The sequence below is a fragment of the Cryptotermes secundus genome, unplaced genomic scaffold (genome assembly GCF_002891405.2).
Source record: "Cryptotermes secundus unplaced genomic scaffold, Csec_1.0 scaffold5, whole genome shotgun sequence".
Classification (NCBI taxonomy): domain Eukaryota; kingdom Metazoa; phylum Arthropoda; class Insecta; order Blattodea; family Kalotermitidae; genus Cryptotermes; species Cryptotermes secundus.
Window position 1 is genome coordinate 747,797 of NW_019724742.1, and position 27,586 is coordinate 775,382.

Sequence of the window (27,586 nt, forward strand, 5' to 3'; positions counted from 1 at the left end):
AAATCTCTTATGAAATCCATTTGGTGTAGAAAACAGTGCTTACAAGTTCTGTCTGTAATGACAATTTCACTGTAGTGAGTTACTTTTTTATTGCTAGTGGGGTGGAACCGAGTCCCTTGTACTGCGGCCACTTCTGGCCTATTGTACTAGCCCCAGATGATATGTGAGGGTGATTGTGGAGCAATTGGTGGAATGAAGATTGGCAAGGGAAACCGAAGTACTCGGAGAAAACCTGCCCCAGAGCCACTTTGTCCACCACAAATCCCACTTGACCAGACCCGCGATCGAACCCGGGCCGCCGCGGTGGGAAGCCAGCGACTAACCACTCGAGCTATGGCGCGGACCTTAGTGAGTTACTTAGTTTACTGACAGTGTTTGGAGCTTACCTCCTGATAATGACGACTGCTTGCAGTGAGTGGACTGCATTATTGAACACTTACTTCGTTCAACTACAACTATGAACTTTCTCAGACTGTACTTCCTCGAATGTTTCATCACTAATGGCTGTTAGACGGAAGTCGGTGAGAGAGAGAGAGAGAGAGGTAGAAAGTGAACAGACTCGAACCTTAGGCTAGGTATCGAATGCGCACAGCTGTTCGTGCGCGGCAAACTCGTTCGTTTGTTTACAATGTTCGTGTTCAGCGGCTGTTGACCGACGTTGCGAAAGAAACGCCGGAACACCACAAGACCACATCAACTGAATGAGCACAGCACACTGTAATCCCTTTGCCGCGGTACAAAGAACCGCTCCGATTTGGCTCGAAACTCGCCAAGTTCGCGCGCGGCAACATGCAACGAACATTGCCTCGCGCAATCGATACCCGGCTTTTGATATTTGAACAAACCTGCCAACCTAACAGTCAGTGTAATAATAAACCAAAGGAAATTTTGCCTTTCTTTCTAGGAATGTGTAACAAGATGGGGAGGTATTCATTCTCAGAAAATCACAAGTCTGATGTAAGTGGATATTTCATTTATTCAGATGGTCAGTGGCTGATTGTTTCTGTTTCTAGAATGGAGGAACAAACAATTCAAATTCCACATGCGATTCTTGTTACATTTACACACGAGTTTATCCATAATTATTTTATTACAATTGAGTGATCACAGAAATGCAGGCAGAAGATAAGATCATTTTTATTGTGGTCACACACAGCAATAGTGCAACCACCGGTTCAGACATAATCTCATAATAAGAGATGGATGTCCATCACACGTTTCTAGTGGAAAACACAGAAAACTGTATTTTCTGCACTGCCGTGGCTACCGGGAGTTGGGGTCCCTTCCTTGGGCGCCTCGGCATGGACTCAGATCTCGAGTCTGTCCATGAGTCTGAAAGATAAATACATAACAGTAATATATCTGAAAGCATACCTGAAACATGCCCTTATTGGAAAAAATTTCTGATCCTAGTGGCTGAAAACTAATGTAAATTTAACTTCTGTTAAATAGAAACTAGGGGTAGATTCTAAAGAGTTCTGACGATGGTGGATGACACACAGAATTACTGGGGGTTTGGACTTTTTCCATCGTCCGGAATTTTAGGTAATAGAGGACACGTCTATGATCCTCGTCATACTGCCTAGGCACGGACCGCAAATAGAACAACGCGTCCGAGATTATTTATTTTTGTTATCACATTCATTACGTTGTGTTTGTTCTTCAGTGGCCTGTTGTGCAGAAGTAGACAATGGAGGTAGCTTGTAATTGGAGTCATGCGCTGATCTCTTACCTGATGGGCAGGGAATCGTCCATACAGTGATACTAGAGACACGAAGAGCACCAACCCAATTACTGAAGGGATGAAGGCCGTCCACTTGACAGACAGGGGGTAGTTCATGAAGCGGGAATTCATCTGCATGTCCTCTGCAACAGTAATTACATGATTTATATGTGTGGACTTGCTAGACAGGGCGGTATCTTGTAAACACCCTTTCAGTAAATCTCACACTTAAGTAAATCATTTCGGGTACAAATTAATAAATCTAATTTATAACCCACTTCTGCAAGACCGCCTCTGTGGTCTAGTGGTCAGTGTTCCTGCCTACAGATCCAGAGGTCTGAGAAGTATTGTGTCTGGAACGGGGTTCACTCAGCCTTGTTAGGATAACTGAGGAGCTATTTCAAGGAAATTGCGGCTCCGGTCTATAAAACCGAGACTAACGGCCGTGAGGATTCGTTGCGCTGACCACGTGACACACTTTATCCGCAAAAGTTGGCACTAACTTCGCCGACAAGCGGCTGTCGGTCGGTATAGTTCGCTTGCGGACTACATGCCACGGAGTTTGTTTTGTAACCAACTTCTCTGTAAAGATTTAGATTATGATATCCAGGCACATAAATGGACGAGTTTTCATGCAATTTTGTTTGAACACCATGCTTCTGCCCACATCTTTTTACGTAGGTAAATCAATAAGTAAGTTACTGCGCAAATGGATATAGAACTTAAACAAATGAGAGTACTGATTTGAAAAATGCTTTTATTTCTCAGCATAATCTCCCTGTACATTGAGGCACTTGTCCCATCGTTTCACAAGCCCCTGAAAACGAGCAGCATAAAATTCTTTGGGCTGCTGTTGGAACCAGGCGGTGACTTCCCTTTACAGGGAACATTTACATCCTGAGGATCTTACAGAACTGCCAGCAAGACAAATGAGACGCTGCGAACTTTCAAGTGGGAAGTCCTCTAGCATCCTCCGCATAGCCCCGACCTTGCTCCAAGCGACTTCCATTTGTTCGGCCCTCTTAAGCATCATCTTTCGGCTGAACCTTTTCCCGACGATGAAGCTGTAGAAAGGGAAGTCACCGTCTGGTTCCGACAAAAGCCCAAAGAATTTTATGCTGCTGGTTTTCGGGGGCTTGTGAAACGATGGGACAAGTGCCTCAATGTACAGGGAGGTTATGTTGAGAAATAAAAACATTTTTCAAATCAGTACTCTCATTTGTTTAAGTTCTATATCCGTTTGTAACTTACTTATTGACTTACCCTCGTAGTTTGTAGCTTCTATAATACTAACATGGCGGTCTTGAGAACTTCAAAGTGGTAGGTAATACGCCATAAAATATAAAATCTTTGTTGAGAAACCAAAGCTGCAAAACAGAGCCAAGGGAAATACGTGCAGACTCAGTGTTGCATGATAATACGTAATAAACCACGGAACATTTTGTATACATAGAATTGAAAAGGCACCAAAAATTTGGAACGTTTCTTTTTTGTTAAGAATTGAAGACGTGTCTAAATCCGAAAACCTGAAATTATATCAGATAAATTTAACGCCGCCAGCATCTGCTACATCCCTACTTGTGTCGTGCTGTTCGTCGTGTTAATTAATGAATATGATAGCCACAAAACATGGATTTTTGTGATGAGTGAAAAATAACGAAATGATTTCGCGTCACGAGCTCACCCACCTTCGTAGTGGGGCAGACCCGTGTCTGGGTTGATGTGTGTCCGACTCTCCCAGGTCCAGTACGATGTGTTGCGAGTAACGAGAAGGTCTCGGTCGTTCACAGTTCGAATCTTGTCATCTGGACCTGCCAGCATAACAGACAACATAGATATAAGTATTCCAAGATTATCTGTCTTCCGTTCGACTGTTTTTATATTTTGGGAAAGCCATAAGGAAAGAGACCACTGGGCAGACTAAGGCGTAGGTGGGCGGACAATATTAAAATGGATCGTACTGTTGCATGACCCGATCGCTTCATAGCAACGGTTGTACGCGTCACGTATCGTGACACCTTCTTTATTGTTGCGTGCGGGCAGTACCTAGCAACGACTGTTTCTCTGCCTCCACAGTTCTTGCTTTGAGCATATAAGCCATAATAGAGTTGCGCGCCTCTTAGAAAAAGAAGAAGTAACCTCACTATTGGAAACCAACACAAATCTGACCCATTCTAAATCCGTGTGTGTGTGTATGGCGGTGGCGGGCCAGAGATAAAAATTGTCGTTAAAATCTGTGGAACAAGTCTGCAGCGTCTGCATTCACAGTTATCTCTGCAGACTCCGAAAACTGCCGTAGAGCTGTGAGGGTATGGCCCCTAACGCGACTCATCTGCTCCCTGGCGGCTTCATTGTATCAGCAAGGACGCGGAAGTATAGAAACTCAGTTGGGCACAGGGACTAGTTCTATCGATTGGGTCCAACTGATTAGGTTTTACTTGAAGGCGGAAACAGAATGCAGTCTCTGAAACGTTGTGTTTAAAAAAAAAATAAACAGGACGGTTTTCAGATAGAGACAAGGCGATGGATAATGTCCAAAAACATAATATTTAAACTTTCGGTGTTCCTGTCCCTTATCTTTGAAGTGGGTGGCTCACATTGCACTATTGCATTGCCATCACCGAAACATAAACAATTTTTGTGTGTGCAGCGACACAACAAGGCTGCTCGATAACTGCTTTTGAACAGGGTCAAGAAGAATTAATATGCGACTGATGTACGTATATTAATGAAGAGCAAAGCAGGACACGCACATGCGCATTCTGCTGCAACGCATTGGGGCTTCAACTTGAATGTTACGGCTTTAATGCGTCCACGGCAGGACGAACATTCGGATAAACAGGTTTCACATTCGTGATCCAACAAATGTTCACAGCTATTGGTCGAAATACATGGTCTTTCAGGCGCCTTTTATATTCACACGCCACTGTTTGTCAAAGAATAAGAAACGAAAACTTTGGTGGCGAAAGCGGTTGTGTAGAACTGTGTATTATGGTGCGAGTTTGTTAGCTGACTTGTAAGTTTAAAGAAATTAGTGGACAATACAAAATCTTTACTCGCATGGCACCGGCAGATTTGGAATTAGTGATTCATTAAGTCTGTCGGAAAAAAACCTCGAAAAAGGATGCCATATACAGTCCAGGTAACTGGAAGAGAAACTGGCAGTTTCACTGCTGGTTTTGACTACGGGCCATTCGTTCACCAACCTGCAATACCTTTTCAAAATTTCGAAATAAGCAATCGACTCACACAGCCTTCGCTAATTTTTCCCAAACGTCGGGTTTAGTGTGTTTATTGTAATGTGTGGGTTGCATTGGCACAGGCGAAGCTATGTAAAGTTCTGTTAATGTTAACATGCTTTTGTAATTCCACTCCACTGAAAATTACAATATAAAAAAAAGAGGGGGGATATGAAAAATAGAGCGAAGAAATAACCTGGGCCCAATGAGGAACGCGCGCGGAAACACGCATATATCCGCTCTAGTCATGTAATGTAACATCATTTGATGTTCCCTGGAGAACCGACAGTATTGTGATCGATCGTGCCGCGAACCGAACAAACGCGAATGATACAGCAACACCGTACAGACTTGTTACATTACGGCAGAATACACAAGCGTATATCTGGCTGAAAAGTGATTGTCGTTAAGCTTACAACTCATTAAGTTTTTCCGTTATTGAACTGTAGTTGTTCCATTACGTAACGTAAAGTAAATCGTGGACAGTCCTAGAAATAAGACTTATATCCCTGACTGATTTTGTTACTGATTTGTTAAATAAATTATTGAAACTTGAAAAACGGGGTACCGGGATAACGATAGGCTTAACTGATTAGAAAGGAGCCGAACCCCGAAATAGTTGCAAATCAGCGGGCTACGTACGAGAGAGAGCGTCAGTTAAGTTTAGCGTTAATACAATTCAACAGAAGTTTCTACTCTCTGCTACACGTATATCAGATGCCACTCTTCTGTTATTTCAAACCGAGCTAGCACTGTTGAGAAATTGGCTACTACGATGCGCCTTTCGTCAGTTAGACATTTGAAGGCGTTGCTATGGTACATAGAGTAGGTTTACTTAACTTTAACAGTTTTTTTATTGCTAGTGGGGTGGGACTAAGTCCCTTGTACTGCGGCCGCTTCTGGCCTATTGTACCAGTCCCAGATGATAGGTGAGGGTGATTGTGGAGCAATTGGTGGAATGAAGATTGGCAGGGGAAACCGAAGTACCTGCCCCAGTGCCACTTTGTCCACCACAAATTCCACTTGCCCAGACCCGGGATCGAACCCGGGGGGCCCCGGTGGGAAGCCAGCGACTAACCGCTTGAGCTATGGCGCGGCCGACTTTAACAGTTAGTTATTTGAGGAAACCCTTTTGTAAATTTTTTAATGTATAAATAACCACCTTCATGGTACGCATTCTGCTGTGTGTTTATGATAGCGTGAAACACAAAAATGGCATCCATAGAATGAAGACAAAATATAGATACTAACGTAACATTTGTTTATTATGCACAGGCGTTACGCTACATGTTTCGACCTTTCCTAGTTCATCATGAAGCGAGTCACAAGAATATTCAAACTGTGTTCGTGAATTGAGTTACTCCTAAAGAAACTGAATTCTACACGGCTCGTGTAGAGGGCTGAAAAGATTTCTCTGACTTCAGCGGACAAGAGTATAGGGAAATACTTGGTTACGCAAGTGTAAGATGGTTGCCACTACTACCAGCCTTGCAAAGGATACAGAAAATATACCCATGACTGAAGTCTCTGTGTATGTGTGTATCTGAAACACAGTGCGCAGAAGAATTGAAACAACCGAATGAAAACAGACTGCCGTTGCTAAGCTTCACCTTTCGCAAGCTTCACTCTTTCATGAAACAAAGTTATTGAAGGTGATAACAAGCGAGCAACAGAATCAGCACTAGCCGTGAAAACTCTGTTGTTAAAGCTACGTTGTAAAAACATGACATTGTGAATTATCAATGCACAACGATGAAATAATGTGTTCTGCTCATACTAGTACCTGTGTACTGACCGAAGTCCTTTGGGTTGTAGAATATTTGATTCTTCCACATATTGAGGTCCAGCAACATGACGAGTACTATAATTCCATAGTTGAACCATTTGCCTGCGCAAAACAGAGGTAACATAGTCACGTATTTCTACATTTCTTTGTTTGTTCTTTGACTGAACGTCATGCAGTCAACACTGCGTTCAACTGTTTCCTGTTATCGCACGTATGCATTTGTATGCATGTTTTGCATACTATCTTTCTGTGAGAAAGGCAACCAGATAGCAGGCCTATGACTCTTTTCATTCTTAGGCACCTACAATCATGAAGGTGGAGGTAATTTGTTCCTGCGAAACGTGGGACCCACTTACCAGACTAGAGAACAGTGTCATAACATAAACGACCGTAATATAAATCTTCATTTCCGTGGAAACCTTGGAAACTTAAATTCTGCAAGCAAATTACTTTCATTATCTTTTACCGAGTTAGATCTTAGGGTAAAAAGGTAAAGCTATCCCTGTAACAGGCCGTGGAGGCCCATAGGTTTATGAGAGTTTGAGGCTCCCACATCTTCTAGACAATCGGCTCACAGATGGCTGCAAGGTTGTCAGCCTTACGCGCCGGCCTCCCTTTACCACCCCAGGAAGATTCCTGGTACTCGTTTCTGTTAGAGGCTGAGTCGACCCGAGGGCCATAATGCGGCTGGAATGATTACGACAATTGAAACAAATCCACCTATCGGGACTCGAACCCGCGACCTTCCGGCTTGCAGCATAGTGCCTCAACCAACTACGCTACCTCGTACCAGATCTTGGGGCAAGCCTTCTTAAATTCATTTATGCGACTGTACAAGATTTAATAATTTTTCTTTTTTACTGTTTATTTAAGTGGTTTATGGTGTTTATTTTATGTTTCCGGGAAACCGTTTCGTTATTACAGGTTATTTTAGGCTTTCAGCCTACTTCTATATTCTCCTCACTAGAAAAATATTCAAACGGATAGCTACCCGTTTGATCGAGGTTCCGTTTAAGATATATTTATTTATACTCATCCGCTGGAAACTCACCCGTGATATCAACTTCGGCGTACTTCCACTTAAGCGTCGCGACGCTGAATCCGGGCAAGTTGACGTGAAGAGTCGTTGTAAAATGGGGGAAATCCCAGTCCTGCATCACGATCAGCAGGTCCATGACCAGGATGAATGACGCCAAGAACGCCCGGGACAGCTCTGCATGAATGGCCACTTTCCGTTAAACACTTCCATCTTTATTGAGAGGCTGTGAATGCTTGTAAATGACTTAGCCATGTCAGCTAGCACGAGTTTCCTCTGCGTGAAATACAGAAGTTTAGATGATGCCTTAAGAATTTTGACCCCCGCTATGCGCGTTAAATTTAATGTACACTTACAAATATTTCATACAGTTTATTTTGTTTACGTTTCATGATCTATCTCCGTATCAGGTTCAAAATTCGAAACTCTAATAATACATGGATTATTGGCATTACACAGGAAGACGAGGAGTTCCGGACAAAACTTATGAAGCCCGATTTCCCATCGCAGACTTCTGGGCTTACGTGTGCCGTCAACGACTTATTTAGACAATATGGGCTAAGTAAGATTTGAGGTTCTCATGACGGTGAATATGAAAAATGCCGTCTTATGGGATGTGGCGCCGTGTAGATCTTGTGTGAACCGACGTTTCAGAGGAACGTGGATTTTCTAGAGCCAACTGCTCACGCTGGTTCCTCGCTCGCGGATTATTCTATCCTGAATATGTAGGCGATAGGTTTTCCCGAAACATCGGTTCACACAAGATCTACACGGCGCCACATCCCAGAAGACTGCATTCTTCAATGTAGGCTAAATTTATAACCCGACAATGGCATTCGTCCCGAGGGCCTGTGGTAGTGCAGCCCGGATTCGAACCCCAGGTTCGCAGACACTGGAGAGAAATGGGAGTAAGATGGGATAGTATTGTATGTCATCTGTTTACGGTCTCGAAGAAAGCCTATAATTGGAGGGAAATACTGTACTACAATATTAGCATTCAGTTTAATATATTCACGAAACTATTTGGACGAAATATAACACGTGTAAATTAAATCAAAATATTTTCAGTGGAGGTAAATATTCATCTGATACATTTTCTATTAAGAGTGGCCTGCAACAAGGAGATGTTTTAACGCCGTCGCTTTTCAACCCTGCTTTATAAGGTACCATTAAGAATGGTCCAGAGAACCACGTAGGAATGAAATTGAATTGGACACATCAGCATCTGGTTTGTGCCGATGTTAATGTGTGGCCCCTGACTGCTGTTGCCGCAGGATTCTTATGCTAACCGCTAGACTTCCGTACCTATGTCCCAGAGTCCCTACCTGTTGTTGCCACAAAGTCCCTGTTCAGCCTGTCCCAAGAGATCCAGTCGCTGACGATAAGTGTGACAACAACAGAGGTGGCCACGACGGAGCCGACCCAGAAAATGAGGATGCGCGGGATATTTGATCGCCGCCAGATCTTGCGGAAACAGGATGCCCACTGGGGGTACAAGTTGTCCTGTAGCATCATGTCTGTCACCATGAGCGCCGTGATGAGGTCCCCCAGCCACGTTCCGCACGCTGCAGCCTTCATTACGCTGAAAACAAGAGAGTGGCAGACACATCAAATGCTGGCTGACCTCTCTCGACTCTTCACGTAAACTGTTGCTCACGATAAAACACAGACTTACTATTAATGTTATATGGCTAATTTAAAAAAAGTTAGTCCTGGGTTATTGAACGACGCTCTATTAACTGAAAATGCTATATAGGCCTAGTTTCGAATTCAAAATGACAGGAGCTAGTCCTGTCTCCGGAGATGCATGCCGATTCATCGGCAAAATTCATATGCGCCTCGCGCACGGCGGTGAACAGATCGCCGTGGAATCGGTCAACAAAGTAAGAATCCTCCCTGTACATGTGAAGCAGCCCCGGTAATGAAGGTGGAGTTGATGGCTGGCAGGGTACCGTATATTTTATAGCGGAGAGGGCGTCTTCTCGAAGACTGCGTTGAGGAAGAATGGCACAATTGAATGTGTCTTACGTAGAAACGGTGTCAAGGGGATTAACTTAAGCTAACTCTGAACAAAGTTCGTTTGTGGACCCTTCTTTCTGTGGCGGTGAATCTTCCAATTTGTAAACCAGAGACACACACACACACTTCATTTTTACTTCCTCGTGTACGTATTATACTCGTATAGTGTGGAAAGATCTGTCTAGATGGTTTGGCGTATTTACACTTTTTCAGCCCCTCTGAATATGAAGATATGGATTTTGGTAGGCAGTTTGTGTGAAGGCCTGTGCGTGCATGCCTGTCTGGATAGCCGTTTCATATTCGATAGACCTACCAGTTCCTGAATTAGGGGCCCTTGAAATGAGCATCAGAACAGAATGGCGGGTTTCTTGAGAACGTCTCTAGCAATTTTGATTGAATTTTAGTGGTGAAAGGGAACATATCTTCAAATAAAACTACAAGGATGGTACATTCTGTTACACGCACAAACTCCAAACGTCGGTTTTCTCGAAACCGGCTTTAATGGCAGACGAATTCCATTGTTGTAGAGTACTGAGCAACCAACAGTGGAATACCCTGCGCAACAATCAATTTGTTTCCACGGGAACTGTAGTGACGGCCAGCCGTTTATGAGACATTGTGTGCAAAGTTTCTGAATCCGTGTTTTGACATAGACGTGACTATCGTATTTCCGAAAAGTCTAAGACACATTGCGACTGACGGTCGGTCAGTCAGTCAGTAAGTCTTGGTGTCGAGACCCGTCTGGAGCTCATGGCCAGATATTTATTACTGTTTGACAGTTACGGTCTTCTTTTTGTCGAGCTCCGTCTCTGGCGACAGGACAGGTCTATCTTGCGTATAAGCTGCTGACACTTGCCAGCGCAGTCCTTCTTGGGTCCGAGTCCCTTGGGACTCGCGACCATATGTTACTGTCTCAGATTTGAGACTTCCCTTTTCGCCGCCTCCTATGACTTCACAACTACACACTCATTTTAACACAGAGAACATTTTGTAGGTCTCCAAATTTGTACCTGGCGTTAGTGGCGCCCATGTGACTGTTGATCTGGTACAGGGGGTTGTCGTACCAGAGGAAAAGCAGCAGGTTGTAGGCGTGAGAGAATACGTACAGCGACACGATCACAGTGAGGAACATGGTCATCCAGGAGCCCTGCAAGCACGGTCAAGACAAGAGGTTAAGGATCATGTGTTGTGCACGTATAAGCGTGTAGCCTAATGGTTAGGGGGTGTCCCTCCAAAGTCCTTCTGACTTATTCCAGCCATCATCTTCAAGCGGATAGTTTCAGTTTACAGAAACACAAATATGAAGATTGTTACAACAATGGAGCCATTACATCTGTTTTGTACACAGCACTATACAGGCGAATGGTCACCTCCATGCTTTGACTGCTTCTTCCCCAGAGAAAAGACCGTGGCTGCCTATCTGATAGGAGGCTGGGTGATTCCCAGAGCTGCATAGACTTGACGTTGAGGAGAGATACTCCTGACCCTGGTGGTAATTGAACCCTGATCTTCCAGCCATATTGGCTATAGTTGCTGAATTTCAAGTTTTATGTGTAGATTAATGGTTTCTGCAAATAGTTAACATAAACGGTATGAAAATATTTGTAGGCAGACTGGCGGGTCCTGTCCCTTAGATATGATTTCCTAGTATTCCCAAAGTTAAATAATTCTGACGAAGATGGCACTTATAATAGAAGCTGGATGCAGCAGGACGCAAGAATGTCTATATTGCAGGATGTGTAAGGAATCAGGCTGTGCAAGTTCCAGCCTTAGCAAAAGTTACCAGGTGCTGGAATAGTCATGAATGACTTCAAATGACGCTAAGTTTTCATAAACAGAGTAATGTTTGTGATTTGGTGATGTGAATGATATCGATACCTGATCATCACGAAACATCTTCAGCCTGAGAAGCTTGCCACAGACGTAGCCGTGAATGAGAAGTTTGCCCAACACCATGCCGCACAACATCGCCAGCAGCCACATCAGCACCTGGAACAGACCGCAGTCCCTAGACATATGAAACACACTGAAGCGTAGTCATACAGCTTGGGATTAACAACCCCTTACTATATATTTAAAAAAAATCCGGGAACGTTACACAGTGACTCGGATAAGGAGAAAACTCTATCCTGATGATAATCATAATTCGTATTCTTTCTTTTAGAGTACAGCTCCAACCCTTGCATCTCTGTAGCTATACAACCACTGCACATGTCATGGGGTCATGCAAGTATCTGATTAAAAAAAACGGATTTCCATCGGCATGGTCACTGTCATCTGTTGCGGATAAAATTCCTGTATTTAAATAAAAAGAACAAGTCACGCGAATATAATAATTTCACTTTATGTGAGAGGATTGCCAAGAATATCGCCAACGGTAACCATGCAGTCGGAAATCAAACTACGGATTTCAGGTTAAGTAAAGTTATCCCTGTAACAGGCCGTGGAGGCCCATATGGTTATGAGAGGTCGAGGATCCCACATTTTGTAGACAATCGGCTCATAGATGGTGGCAATGTTGTCAGCCTTACGCGCCGGCCGCCCTTTACCCCCCAGGAAGGATATAAGTAAAAGACTAATGACCCAATAAAAATATATAATATTTCAAATGGTACAGTGGGACTACGGCCCCTTCTTCTGTTGTGTTTTAAGTATCGCTACATAATTTGGGATACCGATGAGGTCATTGGATTTTTTCAATTGACCTTATTCTTTCGGCCGTACTATGGCCTTGGGGTTCACTCAGCCTCTAACAGAAATGAGTACCAGTAATTAAATAAATAATTTTCGTGGGGAGTAAAGCGCGGCCGGAGCGTAAGGCTGACAACCTTACCGCCATCTTTGAGCCGATTGTCTAGATAATGTGGGGCCCTCAACGTCTCACAACCCTATGGGCCTTCACAGCCTGGTACAGGCATAGCTTTACTTTTTTTTACTTTTACTACATAATTTGGGAGAGACCGAATCGTGGGAGTATAGCTGTTACATCCGGTGTGGAAGAAAAACACTATATAACTCAGGAAACAGAATTACATCGGTGTAACCATTACGTTTACTGTGGAGGAAATGCTTCTATCTAACTAACGAAGACTATAATTATGGTATAACTAACAAACGAATCACTGGATGAATTGACGATCTATCAAGAAATCAAGCAATTAGTCGTTAGTATCAAGAAAAACAAACGTGAAATACAATCATGATCCAAGGTCCATCGTTTTCAGATTTGTAATTTGTAACGTTTTACCCTTTTCAGTCCTTCAGAGGCACAGGAAACTAAACGGGTGAAAGAAATTGTGTACCTTTATAAGAGACCAGCGCCATTCAGGAGGATATTTTGTGAGGACGAAGCTGAACACATTACCGACCATCGGGATGTCCGACTCTGGAACGGAAAACAAATGTTCAGCAGTATATGGGCTCTGGTATAAATACATATACTGCCACAACTAACAGCCTCCATAGTCCAATCAGTGAAGTGGCTTGGTATGGAAAGACAGCTTAAGGGCAGTTTAATTAACGTCTATGCATATCACAGTCCGGCAATAATGCAACAATTGCTCCTATTTTTCATCCAATTTCATCATTTAACACTTAAAACAACATGTTTCGGCCATAGATGGCCATCTTCAGGTGTCTCAATGTATCGAAACTGCTACACTGCTCTGATGTGCGCTGAAACCACGCTCTACAGTCCACTTAAATATAAAATAAAAATAATTAATTAAAATCCATTAAAATTTTTTCTCATTACTTTTGTAAAATCCTATTCCACACTATAAGGGGCGTCGTCCACTTGTTCAGAGCTATGTGATTTGCTGCAGCAGCTTGTTTTTATGTTCGTTAGCCCTTAGTTTGTTACGTCTGCAGTCTGCAATATGCCCCTTGCTTGTATATTGTTCCCTCTAGCAGCGTGTGGCGTTGTCTTCACTAGTGCACTGTGATATATATAGACGTTAATTAAAGTTTTGCAACAGGATTCTGAAATACAGAATTATATATTTTTTTTGCCACCACATCTCGCCTCAATTTAGTGCTGAAAAAAAAAGCATGTGTGGAGCACCGCCTGCACTTAGCATTTAAGCGTCCATAATATGATTCTTAGGCATACAGCCAAGTTTAACGTTACCTTCCTTAACACATTCCTGTTCAAAGTTCAGATAGTGCAAGGGTTTAGACGTATCTCGTAATCCTAGTTCTTGCTGTCTTACATAAACCTCACTTCACAAAGCACCTCGCTGGTCTTCCTTCGCGGAATTTTCTTATACCCTGAAGATGGAGGCGATACGTTCCTCCGAAACGTCAGTCTACAAGGCGTCACATCCCTGAAGATGGCTTTCTTTCATAGTCACCGCTGTGAAAACCTCAAATCTTACATATATGTAGTTTCTGTTTCAGTGCGGTTACTGCCGTGCAACTGACTACCATCTCACATGAGCAGAACACGTTCTTATACATGTACTAACTCCTCGTCTTTAAGAAAACCTAACAATTTTCGGCCAATTGTAAGTACCTCGTCATTTCCTTTAAATAAACTGGAATGAGTGAATGACTGCATAAGGGGTGGGCCCTTTCGGCCCTTGCACTGCGGCATTCAGTGATCTACTGTGCTCAAATGAACTGAAAACTCCATATCGTGACAGCAGCGTTATGAACGCATGATGATTGGCTTACAGACCTCCAGGTATCTCCATTTTAAAGCTGCGACTCTTTACCTTGTTTCATGTCACGCCATCCTTCTGAACTGCCTTCACCCTTCCACTGATATCTTATTATAATATTGGTACCAGTGTTTTGCATGTTAGATGTGCCCCTTGTCACCACTGCATAACGCCCCACTGCTATGTAGTGCAGCTATGGGTATGTTTCAGGAACTCCTCGGAACCATGTTGGGGACTGAGGAAACAGACTCTCACAGAGATAAACTGGCATGTTAGGAAATGTGACGCAGTACCAGTAATTTCTTATTTAAATGAGCTCAATATCCAATTTTACATTTAATAGAACGCAGTTGATTTACAAAATGGAGAGACTGAGAAACGCATTAAACACGTGTGAACTTATATAACTTAATGAAATGTCTCATACGAACGTTTTAAAATAATAAGGAACGCCGGGAAAAACAAATGTAAGCAGGATATGATAATGGGGACTGTATGGTGATGATGATTATGATAATAGTTATGATATAATAATAATAGTTAAGAGGCCACACTAGCATTCTGTTTATCTGCTTAGGACGTGTAGGCTTAATCTCCATAACTCCCAGTTGGTCAAATCTGGGTTTCATCTCAGAAAACAGCAGAGATCGTACTCCATGTCCAAGCGTCTCCGCCAATTTTTATTTTATTTTTTACAAGCCGGAAGGTCGCGGGTTCAAATCCCGATGATGTCATTGGATTTTTTCATTTGACATAATCCTTCCAGCCGCACTAGGGCCTGGGGTTTACTCAGCCTCTAACAGAAATGAGTACCAGGAATTAATTAAAATAATTTTCCTGGGGAGTAAAGCGCGGCCGGCCCGTAAGGCTGACAACCTTACCGCCATCTTTGAGCCGATTGTCAAGGTAATGTGGGACCCTCAACGTCTCACAACCTTATGGGCCTTCACGGCCTGTTACAGGAATAGCTTTGCTTTTTACTTTTACTTACTTACACAGCAATCAATGACAAAACCGGCTGGGACGAAATGGTAAAGGGACCGACAGGCCTTTGTGAATACACCCGAGACAGAGAGACGTGTGTTCCAAGCACAGAACGTTCGGCTTCAGGTCCGGAACTCTGTGCAACTGACAGCTGACAAGCCAGCGCCATTTTATGGCCAGTGGGCAACAAGTTGCAGTGCATGAAACCAACTGTATACTGTTTGAACGTAAATTGATTTTGAATCAAATGCTTCGCCCTAGCCCTCCCGAATATATAAAACAGTACCATAAGCATTTATAAAACTGGACAGAATCATTTGCGACCACCGTACGGATCTGTTGTGAAGAGGTGTAGACTGGGATACTGATGACCGCTGTCGACTGTGAGGGCGTTTACTGTAGAGAGTAATCGGACACGTGACCAGAAGTGATGCGTCACTGGCGATCACTGCAAACAAATGAGAGACTTCTCGCTGAGAGTAAGCGTTCTGTTACCTGTTACTGTTTCACTATTAACAAAACTGAACTCTCAACCACGAGCGTACCACTGTGTATCTCCCATTCAACATTTTCATCTGCTGACAGACTTTCACAAAAGTGGGTAAGGATGTTATGCCGCCGGAAGTCAATATAATTCTTATTTCCTACAGTCTACAACAGAAAATATGGCAGGTTAGCGATAAATACTGCAGGCTCCTAAAAGGATGTTCGAAAGACAAGGAACTTTTATTCAGATATTTTGTAGAATATGACAACTGTGTAGCTTCTATGCTTAACTTTCGCTCTGATGGCAGTAACTAATGAAACACTAGCAATTTAGTGTACATACAGATCATAAACATGCCTATACATTTTGTGCGAAAGTTTGTTAAGTGGACAGTTACACGCATGGCGGCTGCGTGAAACTTTGAGGTTATATCGGGCAAATTTAACATTGACAGAATATTGTTAAAAGAAGTTATTGAAGGAAAGATAGAGGGGCGGATAGAAGTGACCAGAACACGAGGAAGAAGACGTAAGAAGATGCTGGATGACCTTGGGGACAGAAGAGGATATTTTCATTTGAAGGAGGAAGCTCTAGATCGCATTAAGTGGAGGAACTGTTTTGGAAGAAACAGTGGACCTGTCGTCTTGACAGATTACAGATGAATGAATGAATAATATTGTTAAAAAATAAGCTTTAAAAATAATAATGATGATTATAGTAATAACAATATATCACAAATAATTAAAATTCACTCGACTTGGAACAACCCATGCGCATATCCAGCGCCTTAGTCCACTAGCAAAATCGCGTTTTATTGCGGGTTCTTAGTTCAGAGAAAGTAAATACGACATTAACAAAACAAGATTTTTATGACTGGAAGCCTTTAACAGGAAAACAGGCTTTACGAGTTCTATTCGGAACTATCACGTTTTGGTTTTCAACTCTTCTTCAGAACGCTAAATTGATTCGATCGAAGAATGTTTTTACAATGACTGTAGGAATTTAATTTTAAATATTATTTAGATGAATTTCATGCCACAGAAGGTTAACAGAATGCTCCACATTTTAAATTGCAGGGTAATTAAGATTTTACTGAAACAGTAGTTATACTGTGCGAAGTGGTGATGGAAACTACCTTCCTTGAATTTACCCTTCCACGGGGTAGAAGGATGCGTAAATCTCAAGGTTACTGAACATTACGTACCAGTGTGACTGTGCGAGATAGGATCCTCCGCGAAGAGCAGGAAGTTGCAAAATATAACGAAGTACGTGACAAACAGCCGCGGGTAAGGATGTTGGAAATAATAACGGAGGTCTCTCTTATCCAGCAACTTCAACTCCGATGAGGTAGGGTGTAGCATCAGCAAGCCCGCGGTGCCGGGACAAGATGTTGCAAGAGTACAGTTCGCCGTCGGCAGATGGGTTTGATGTAGATACTCCATGCCGCTTACCGCCATCATAACGCTGCGACGACGCTGGACTGCCTCGCTCTCCTCCCAGCTACTCGCCTTCTTGGTAACACAACCGTACATGTCGAAAGGTTGCTACAAAAGAAGCAAATTTCACAGTACACCTTACGGATATCCAACAAACTGATTGACTTACTGTAGGTTGAGAGACAAATTGAGTAACTGTACATTCGAGAGACTGATAAATCGACTAAATAAGAGGCTTTACTGGCTGGCAAACAGATTGACAAAGTAGCCAAGCAAGATATTGTATAAGTGAATCATCAATTAACCAACCAGTTGAGTAACTCGTACACCCAGTAACTAACAGAAGAATATTACCTCCAGCCCAGGAGGAATAGTTATTTGGTCAAGCTAGTAAAAGTCAATTAATGAATAAATTGCTGAGTCGGTTCGTGGTTCCGAGTGAGTAGGCATGTTTTCTTACCGAAAGTCTCCTGTCTCCCGCGCAGAAACTGAACTGCTGCTGATACTTATGCAGCCTTGTTCTTGTGGTCATCCTACCGCCCCCCATGGACGCCGTCTCCATGACTACCGACGTGGACGTGGCTGAATTGGGAATGGCGGCTGCGCAACCTGGTGGCCTAGCCTTGCCAGAAATATCCGGCGTCGGCTGCAGCAGCCCCAGCTCCATCCCGTCCTTGGTGTAATCCCCATCATCATTGCAGCAGTCATCATCGTCATTGAAATAGTTCTTGTAGCGCGTTCCAGGTTGCTCGGTGTTCTTCACGTACTTAGAGGCCACTTCCGTGAACACGTGGTGCCAGATTGCACTCTGGTCCCCGTCGTTGTCGTTGCTGTCGAGAAGGGCAGCCCTCTTCTGCTGCTTGTCCACTGGAGACGCCCTGCGGTACCAAGGTTTGTTCCGACATCTCTCCTCGTCTTCGCTTGATACACTGACCAGTCGCTGGAAGGATTTGTGTGCAAGTTGGTGATGGAGGGCTGAACTGCGGACACTCTGCGGTGGCGAGGCTTCTAAGGAACACGTAGTGGCGGTGTGGCGAGACCCTGAGCACGATTTGTATGACACAGGAGAAGTGATTTCAGTAGGGTGCCTCTGTTTAAGCGGTCTGCCCACGTCGGTATGGGCCAAGTCTGACGGCGGAAGCGGAACGATTACGTCATCCAGAACAGAGGCACTTAACTCATCGTTCACGCCGTCTAGGAGGGAGACACTGTGACTGTTCTCATCGTCTGGGATTGATGCACTGTGGTCATATTCGAGTTCAAGCACCGACCCGCTCCTCATATTCTGTTCGTCGAGAAGTGACGAACTACGGTTTTCCGCAGAGGGTCGCGCCAACAGTGCAGCGGTATCCATGGCAACCAGCATAGAATCCCGTGTACAGTCATTCCGCAGAGAACTACGTGTGCTACCGCCATCAATAAGAGATGGGCTTCGAGTGCTACCATCGATGTAGGCCATCTGCTGAGAGACGCGATTCCAGAAGTCGACCATGCTGGAGGTCGCCAGGGCCAGCGCTGAAGTCGTCTTACAGCTTGTGTTGCTGTTGCTGCGTTCCTTCGTGGGCAGGACAATTGAAGGAGAAGAGCCCCCATTGTTGAGAGATAGTAGAGATTTTCTGATACAGGAAGACGAGGCCATAGCTCGTCTGATCCTTACACAGACGCCAAATTATTTGTGTCTGATATCAGTTCACTTGGTCTTGTTGCTTTACAACTTTCACACTCATTACTCGCGTTTGTGTCCGCACTGGTCTGAACTTATAATTTCAACACCGTTTGCAATTAAATTCCGTAATGCGACTGTCAGAAGTTTCCTTCATCACAGGATTAAATTGATTGTAGTACTGGAACAGTAAGTCTGTGTACTGTCAATCGCAGGAACGCGTTTGTAAATCTCACGTTTCATACACCTTCACAACGTAATGAACATACATAGAACGTAGATTATAATATATTTTATATAAAATTATTCTTTAATTAATATAAATATTTCCCTCTCTTTTCCCCTCTACTTTATGGATGGTATTAAATAGTGGCATGTGATTATAAAATAGAATGAAGTTTCTTTGGTTAAAATTTAAAATTCGGATTCCTTAGCCGATGCCCGTGGCACAAAAGGCAAGGCAAAATGGACATACGTTTTCTTTCATTGTTATAATAATGCTCTGTCTAGAGTTTCTCTTCGTTTGGGATCTTGTTTTCTTCCTTTGCTGATTAAATTCTTCTTTTTCATGATGAGTGGCTTCGAGAGATTGCTGATTTCTGCATGAGATGATGTTACTCTGGCGTGCTGATGACGTGTGCTCAACATGGCAGACACCCGCATTTACTGTCCCATTACTGGGATCGACCTGAAGAAATAAAGCAATACGTTAAAATTAGGCCACAATGAATGTCTTTTCTTCTTCTCCACATTTCTCTTAACATTTGGAATCTACAAGATTCAAATCAGAACTGCCGACCGGCCTCATGTTCTTTGTGGTTTACAGAATCTCTCCGTCTGAAAGAAAGTGGTCATTATGCTTTTCTTTATAATTTTACTTTCATAAAATGCTGGGTTGCTTTCTTCTCATAAGGCACGACGGCTCCTTCTAACTTCATTATTCACAGTCATCCTCCATTCGACGCTCTGTAACTTTAGAAGTTAAGAGATCCTAGTTAAATATTAAACAAACAGACTTTTCTTAAAATTGTTCCACTGGTATAAAACCCTAGCGCGTTTCATTGCTATCCTATCTTACGTGTCATGTCCCCAATAGAAGGAACCAGTCACGCAAGAAAGACTTAGTACTGTTGAAAAATGTTCGAACCAGGTTGATGAAAGGATATAACATTTGTGCTTATTTTTTGAAAGTACTTCCTCCACCGCCTACTGTTGACAGGCGTTTTATCTGCGGCGTAATGGAAAAGAGTGTTAAGCACTAAACATCACTTTCAGAAAACAGGAACCAACTTTAGACTTATACGGAGTATTTTTTTTATTGCTTGTGGGGTGGAACTAAGTCCCTTGTATTGCGGCCACTTCTGGCCTACTTTGCCAGCCCCAGATGATAGGTGAGGATGATTGTGGAGCAATTGGTGGAATGAATATTGGCAAGGGAAACCGAAGTACTCGGAGAAAACCTGCCCACGCGCCACGTTGTCCACCACAAATTCCACTCTGCGAGACCCAAGATCGAACCCGGGCCTCCGCGATGGGAAGCCAGAGTTTTAGTATGTAACTGAATGTGTATTGTTGGGCTTTAGCGATATAATTCAGTTCGAACCTGAACCTTTTAGCAAGGAAGATTTCCAGACGAACTTGTCTCGTGTTGACAGATTTTTTACTTCAGCATCGTTTCCGTAATGCCACTGATGATAGGGTTGTTTGAAATCCTGTGAAATAGACGTGGGCCTGCCAGGGGGGCACAGGAGAGGGGGAAGAGTCTCCTGTAGAAGTACTCGCACGTTTCTAATAAATGTGGGTACATCGATTGCGATGCGGGGAATCGTGAACCCGAGCACATTAATTTATTTTCATCTTCCTCAATGCAGTTTACGTGCCGCATTGCAAGGAAGTTTAAAGTGATTGGCAGATATAACGGGCGACGCCCAGTTAGGAGAATACGTGGAACACAATTCGTTTCCGAGTAATTCCTAACATTTTCCATTATGGGGCTTTTTTGAACATTTTGGTGTATTATATTCATGGATACTTACAAATTCTGTCACAGAAAGGACAAAAATAGTTTGCTTTAACTGTTGTTTGCTATTCTGTCCTTTACAATAATCTGAGTTTGGACTAGTTACAAATGCAGGTGGGAGGTACAATCAGTAAATGACAGTGAAAGATATTTTGAGTCAGTACTGCAGCATCCACAACGAGTCAGAGCACCCTGTTATTTCATCACGTTTAGTTCCGTCGCATAACTGTAGATGCCTCTCCAGATAAAGGAAGTGTTGCTATCCAATACGGTCGCTCGATCGGTATAGTTCGCTTGCGGACTAAAGCCACGGAGTTTGTTTGTTTGCTATCCAATATGCACTATCAAAGACGCATCATACATTAGGCTTCCATTCTCTAGAAAAAACATGTCTACCACTGTTTTTAACTCCACTATTCACGTCAATATTTTTCTAGGGAGAAAGTCAACGGATATCAATGTGAAAAGGAGCGAAGTGTAAGTCTGCAAGTAGCACAGAGTACAGCAGTGTACTGTATCACTTGCCTTCATATAATTTACAATTTGGACTAATTATGGAAGTGTTCACAGAGTTCTGAGGAAGAACGCTGTTTGCGATGCAGAAACAACTGGGTTGGCCTATTGTAGCCTGCCACGGGTGATTATGATAATGGAGAATTTGGTGGAAAGAAGATTGGCAGGGGAAACCGAAATACTCGGAGAAAACCCGCCGCACCGCCACTTTGTCCACCACAAATCCCAATTGACCACACCCGGGTTTGGACCCGGGCCGCTAGTGTCACTAGAAAACGGAACACCATTAAGTAGTTTTCCCGAACAGTTTGCCCCACACATCCATCGCACATCGCTTACTTAAGTATTCTGCAATTCTGAAGGTGTTTTAAGACATTTTTTTTTGCATTATACAGTGCCATTAAAATGATTTTAAAAGTGACACATTTGTCTGAAATGCAGTCTTCATTACTTTCTGATGATCTTTTAGCACTATGGATTGTCTTATAAGATCAACTTTCTGTCTGCGTTTCTGTATGTGTATCCCCCTATTAACTTTTGAATGGATGAACCAATCTTTAAGAATCTTGGTAGGCATATTAAGACATCTCAACGATGCAATTTATAAAGCTCTCCCATCATTATTACCAACATTACAAGCTCTTAATTTTATGAGGCAAAAGCTTAATATTATTTGAACGCCTATACCACACTTCAAGAAACTTGGTATGCTTGTCATGCCATATCAATCCATGTCAAAAACTTACTTCAAATATTCTTTATATCAGTAACACCAACATTACAGTCTCTCAAATTGTTGCGGTAATAACCGTAATCTTACTTGAACCTCGGAGCCGATCGTCATGGAACTTAACACGTAATCACGCCACATGAAGCAATTTCAACGGCATATTTAAGAATCCCTTCGATCCATAATACCAATATTACATCCTCTCAATTATAACCGTAATGTTACTCAAATGTTTGAACCAATGATCAGGAAACTTGGCACGTATATTATGCCGCCTGAGGTCATGTCAACAGCGTAAGTAAAAAGTGAAAGTAAAGGTATCCCTGTAACAGGACGTGGAGGCCCATATAGTTGTGAGATGTTGAGATTCCCACATTTTCTAGACAATCGGCTCATAGATGGCGGCAAGGTTGTCAGCCTTACGCGCCGGCCGCCCTTTACCCCCAAGAACATTCCAAGAATATTCCTGGGACTCATTACTGTTAGAGGCTGAGTCGACCCCAGGGCCATAGTGCGGCTGGAAGGATCAGGTAATTGAAAAAATCCAATGACCTCATGGGATTCGATCCCACGACCTTCCGGCTTGTAGCATAGTGCCTCAACCAACTACGCTACCGCGTGCCCCCATCTCACCAGCGTACATAAGAAATCCCTCTCATCAGTAGTACCTAGACTATCAAGTTGTTGAGGTTATAACTTTAATATTACCTGAATGCAGCAACCAATGCCATGAAACTTCGTATGTATATCATGCCATCTGAGGTCATATCAACTGTATACTTTGTAAGTCACTCCCATCAGTAACACCAACATTACAGTCTCCCAAATTATACTGTTTGACTTCACTGAGCATACATACGTGTGCTATAGTTTTTCCATCAGTAACACCAACATTACAGTCTCCCAAATTGTACTGTTTGACTTCGTTGAGCATACATACGTGTACTATAGTTTTTCCATCAGTAACACCAACATTACAGTCTCCCAAATTTACTGTTTGACTTCACTGAGCATACATACGTGTGCCATAGTTTTTCCATCAGTAACACCAACATTACAGTCTCCCAAATTGTACTGTTTGACTTCACTGAGCATACATACGTGTGCCATAGTTTTTCCATCAGTAACACCAACATTACAGTCTCCCAAATAGTACTGTTTGACTTCGTTGAGCATACATACGTGTACTATAGTTTTTCCACCAGTAACACCAACATTACAGTCTCCCAAATTTTACTGTTTGACTTCATTGAGCATACATACGTGTACTATAGTTTTCCCTCTACTCATCGCATTAGATGCTCAAATTACAGCGAAAGGAAAGTGGGCGATTAGTACTCAGAATTTTTATTGATTTTTTTTTGCCACAATCGTAGAAGCCTCATTCACCATCATTTTTAACGTCCCACTGGAAATGCTGATATTCCCTAAACTTCCATTGACATCTTCAATTTATTGTTGTAATGAGGCGTCTAGCTGAAATGAAGCCAAAAATTGTCACTTGTTTAGTAATTATTCCTGAGAGTTTTATAGCCTTCATGACTAAGTCTGGTTATGGGAGATGCTGGTTTGCTACGTCATCGGTAGCTGCAATTAATTTCAGGGTCTTTTTTTTTTCGGGTGCCGTGTCACACTCGCCCTCATCCTTGACTGGGGTTGGTATGATAATGCTTTTGTAATTCTGTTTGAAATGCACCCTCCCTTAGTGCCTTCTCTTCACTTGGCTGCTACTCTTGTGCTCTTTCCCAAATCTTTACGGGCCTCCATGATACCCCCCCTCCCGTGTGTGTGTTAGCGATGGGGCAGCGCACCAGCGTGGGGCTAGGCTTCGATTGGATTAAACTTTCCAGGCTAGAGAAAATCTGCTTAAGTGACAACAGCCCAGAGCTGTGACACGTGCCGTATTTTGCTGCTTGCTCGGAGAGTACGAGTAGCTGGAATGTCGAGAACCACATTCGCTTTTCCTTAAAAGACGAAACTTAAAAGCATAGCTTCCGGTTAGGTCAAATTCTCGAGGGGGCCTTCAGAATTCACACTTAATTGGTTTTTTTTCTGGACATCGCGATAGAAGGCATTGGGGGGGGGGAGCAAACGTCCGATATTTTTCTATAATCATCCTCTTCAAAGAGCACAAGTTAAACTTAAGTCAAAATTATCTTCACTGTCTGCATCCTGTTGCATATTATGATTGATGGTATTTGGCCGTCAGCACAACAACAAATAAGAAAGAAACCAATCGAACTGCTCGCATTGGTTTATTTTTTATATTGTTGTCTTCACGGCACAATACCACCATTTAAGTCAAAATATTCACATGTGTCATAGTCCTGCAAATATTTCATTGGATTACAGGTTTACGCTGATCTTCTTTCGTGTTATCTTATTATTTGATGGAAACTATTAATTAGTACTAATTTATCTTTTTACTTGATGGCAATTTAAATTTGCGTTTACTTTTGACAGGAATGAAGCGCGATGGCATATACGTGTATTGCAGTGTTATACACTGTTCTTCGGGAATTTTCTTGACTTTCATGCCGACAGGCAGTCGGCTGTTTGATGGTAATGGATGACAATTAGTCTCCTGGACAGAACTTCGAAGCCCAGCCCCCGAAACGTGATGGGACCCATATGTGGTCTCTACTGAGGCACCTGAAGACACGCCTCGGAATGGTTCGGATGTGTCTGAAACTCGCTCGTTCAAGTAAGAACATGTTAATATGATCTTAAATAAATATCTGTTCATCATTCCATTCGGGCTTCGCCGTCGTTCTCCGAGGATCGACTCCAGCTCCCATAAATCACACCCGGAGAGAACGTCTCTCATATTTCCGGCTCCCTCGGCAAGGCCCTAATCGCCAGTCATTAGCCTGAAGATAAGATCGTGTATCGCAAATACGCATTGTACCCTGTCAAGCCGGTAAGATAACAAATATCACGCTGAATGCAATCATGAATTACATTCTTTTTCTTTATATTATGACATATTAGGGGTTTGCGTGACTAATAAAATGGGTTTCGGATTTGTTGATCGAATTTATTGAACCTTTATACAACTTGTTATGACGTTCCCAGACCATTATCTTCGAATGGACACTCTCGACTTCTGACCTCAGTACAGAATTTCCAGATCTTGAACACATTTCTATTTTTGACTATGCCATATTTACATTATATTATTTTTTTAGAACCTATTAACCTTATTAAAGGAACGATTTCAGATCACTCCGTTCAGATGAACGGAAAACAGGCAGCAAAGAGATTCCTTCAGACGTTACAAATGCTAGTGAATATTGGAGCTGTGTACACGTATTTACGAGGATTGCCGGCAGCCAGTTGTGTTACAGCGAAATGTCGGAGATGCCGTTAAGCTTCAGAGGAGCTTTGTTGATGTAGGCGTTAACTCCCCATTAGTGACCCGTCGTTTAAAGGTCGTGTAAGAGGCGTCCATTGTTCATCTTCCTTTCAAAGACTTGCGTGCAAAAGTTGCTCACTTTCGTCCAGCTTTTAATGTTTCACATGAGAGTCGCGTTGAAATCGGCCCACCCTCCCTGTGTATATTTAAACTGTTCTTTATCCATAAATAAAGGGTTGTTCTATCATCTGATATGTTAACCGTCCAAACCACAGTGGCTACCTTCTATATCACCCGATTTAATATTAAAGACTGAACATTTTCCACAAAGTGTAATAAAATATTTCGTACGAATTTTAGAATAACTTGCGATTATTTCTTTAAGTACTTTAAGCAGAATTAACAACTGGTCTTTGTAACGGATTCTGTAAAGGAGAAACTAAAATTTTTATATTATTTAGACGAGCACCATGTTTCAAAAGGTTAGGCAAAACATTTGCATGTTATCAGTAGTTACTCCATATATTTACACGACAGTATCAAACAAAATGAAACACTTCTAAAATATCATGTTTTGAGCATTGACTGGTATTTCCTTCACTCTGATACACTTGGGGGCCTAGTTACATTATTTAACATTTGTAACATTAAAAGAGTTGAGCACAGTGACCGCACGATTTAAAGCACGAAATGTCTTCGCCACCTCAAAGTCTGAGATCGTGGGTTCGAATCCTACTCGAGGCATGGACGTTTGTCTGTTCTTTTTCTGTGTTTGTGTTGTCCAATGAAGGTAACGGCCTCACGGCGGGCTGATCTCCTGTCCAAGGAGTCCTACTGACTGCCTGTGAGATTCGTAATTTTAAAATTAATTACTGGGATTAGGCCAGAGAGTCGAATCCGTAAAGGTATAATAATAATGTGATGATGATGATGATAAGAGTGTGGTCTCTTACGCCGATTCGCTTCTTATGAAATTAGCCCCGAACTCTCAGGACAGACGAGGCGAGACAAACCTCCTGCTGTAGTTCCTGTCCATTCTTCGTACAAACCACACAACACAATCGCGTGATGTTTCTGTGACCTGATCATCTCCGAAATTCAAGGTTACTTCTTGTAAATGGCCATTTGTACAACGGACATCTCCGAAATGCAAGGCTACTTCTTGTATATGACCATTTGCACAACAACATCTCCGAAATTCAAGGTTACTTCTTGTAAATGGCCATTTGCACAACGGACATATCCGAAATTCAAGGTTACTTCTTGTAAATGGCCATTTGCACAACAAATATCTCCGAAATTCAAGGTTACTTCTTGTAAATGACCATTTGCACAACAGATTCCCTTCATTTCACCAGGAGATACATTTCTGCTTTCAGCCAACTTCAGTGTCATTTAGTTCGTAGTTTCAAGATACCTCCACTTGTGCGACTTGCATTTCCCTCCCCAGTACTGTTGGACATGAATTCAATACAGCTCTCCGAAATTACTAACGGCTATAGATTTAATTGGTTTATTTAGCATTTCAAGGCATATAATCAAATCCGTCGCAAACCTAAATGTCACTCCGGACGACGGGAAATTCCACCGCCCCCCTAGTTAAAAGTAATCATAACAACACGACATTTTCCGGCGCTATAAAGGGAATCATGGTATTGTTATTCATACAACCGTCGCTTCCAGTTCATGATCACGATAAGAACAAAAGCTGAAAGAGATTATTTTTCATTTAGCAACACCAAAAAATAAACACGGAAGCTGTAAAATGTGCTGCCCCAGGCGGCCTCTTGATTCCATGTTACTTCGATCCCGTGTGTAATAAAAAGTTACCGGGACAATTTAATTTTGTAGGCCTTTGTTTATTATAATCTACATTTCTGACGCTCAAATTGAATTTTACAAAATTACTTTAAAAGGAAAAAAATGTTCGTGAC

The 27,586-nt window shown here is 42.6% G+C and overlaps 1 protein-coding gene across 4 annotated transcripts in view; it reads right to left on the bottom strand.

The window, feature by feature from the left end:
- Positions 1–958: 958 nt before the first annotated feature.
- LOC111862740 overlaps positions 959–27,586 on the bottom strand; it is a 43,764-nt gene continuing 17,136 nt past the window's right edge. Inside the window, exons 2-12 of one of the 4 annotated variants that reach the window (XM_023848379.2) lie at positions 17,832–19,722; positions 17,140–17,479; positions 13,106–13,188; positions 11,682–11,792; positions 10,814–10,950; positions 9,110–9,366; positions 7,800–7,961; positions 6,758–6,850; positions 3,412–3,534; positions 1,733–1,866; positions 959–1,332 (exon numbers count right to left, since the gene is read on the bottom strand). In XM_023848379.2, the coding sequence (XP_023704147.1) occupies positions 1,264–1,332; positions 1,733–1,866; positions 3,412–3,534; positions 6,758–6,850; positions 7,800–7,961; positions 9,110–9,366; positions 10,814–10,950; positions 11,682–11,792; positions 13,106–13,188; positions 17,140–17,479; positions 17,832–19,010 (2,688 nt within the window). In that variant the 5' untranslated portion in view covers positions 19,011–19,722 and the 3' untranslated portion in view covers positions 959–1,263. Of the gene's footprint in view, positions 1,333–1,732; positions 1,867–3,411; positions 3,535–6,745; positions 6,851–7,799; positions 7,962–9,109; positions 9,367–10,813; positions 10,951–11,681; positions 11,793–13,105; positions 13,189–17,139; positions 17,480–17,831; positions 19,723–27,586 lie in introns of all 4 variants that reach the window. The other 3 variants (XM_023848378.2, XM_033750782.1, XM_023848380.2) reach the window with 3 other exon arrangements.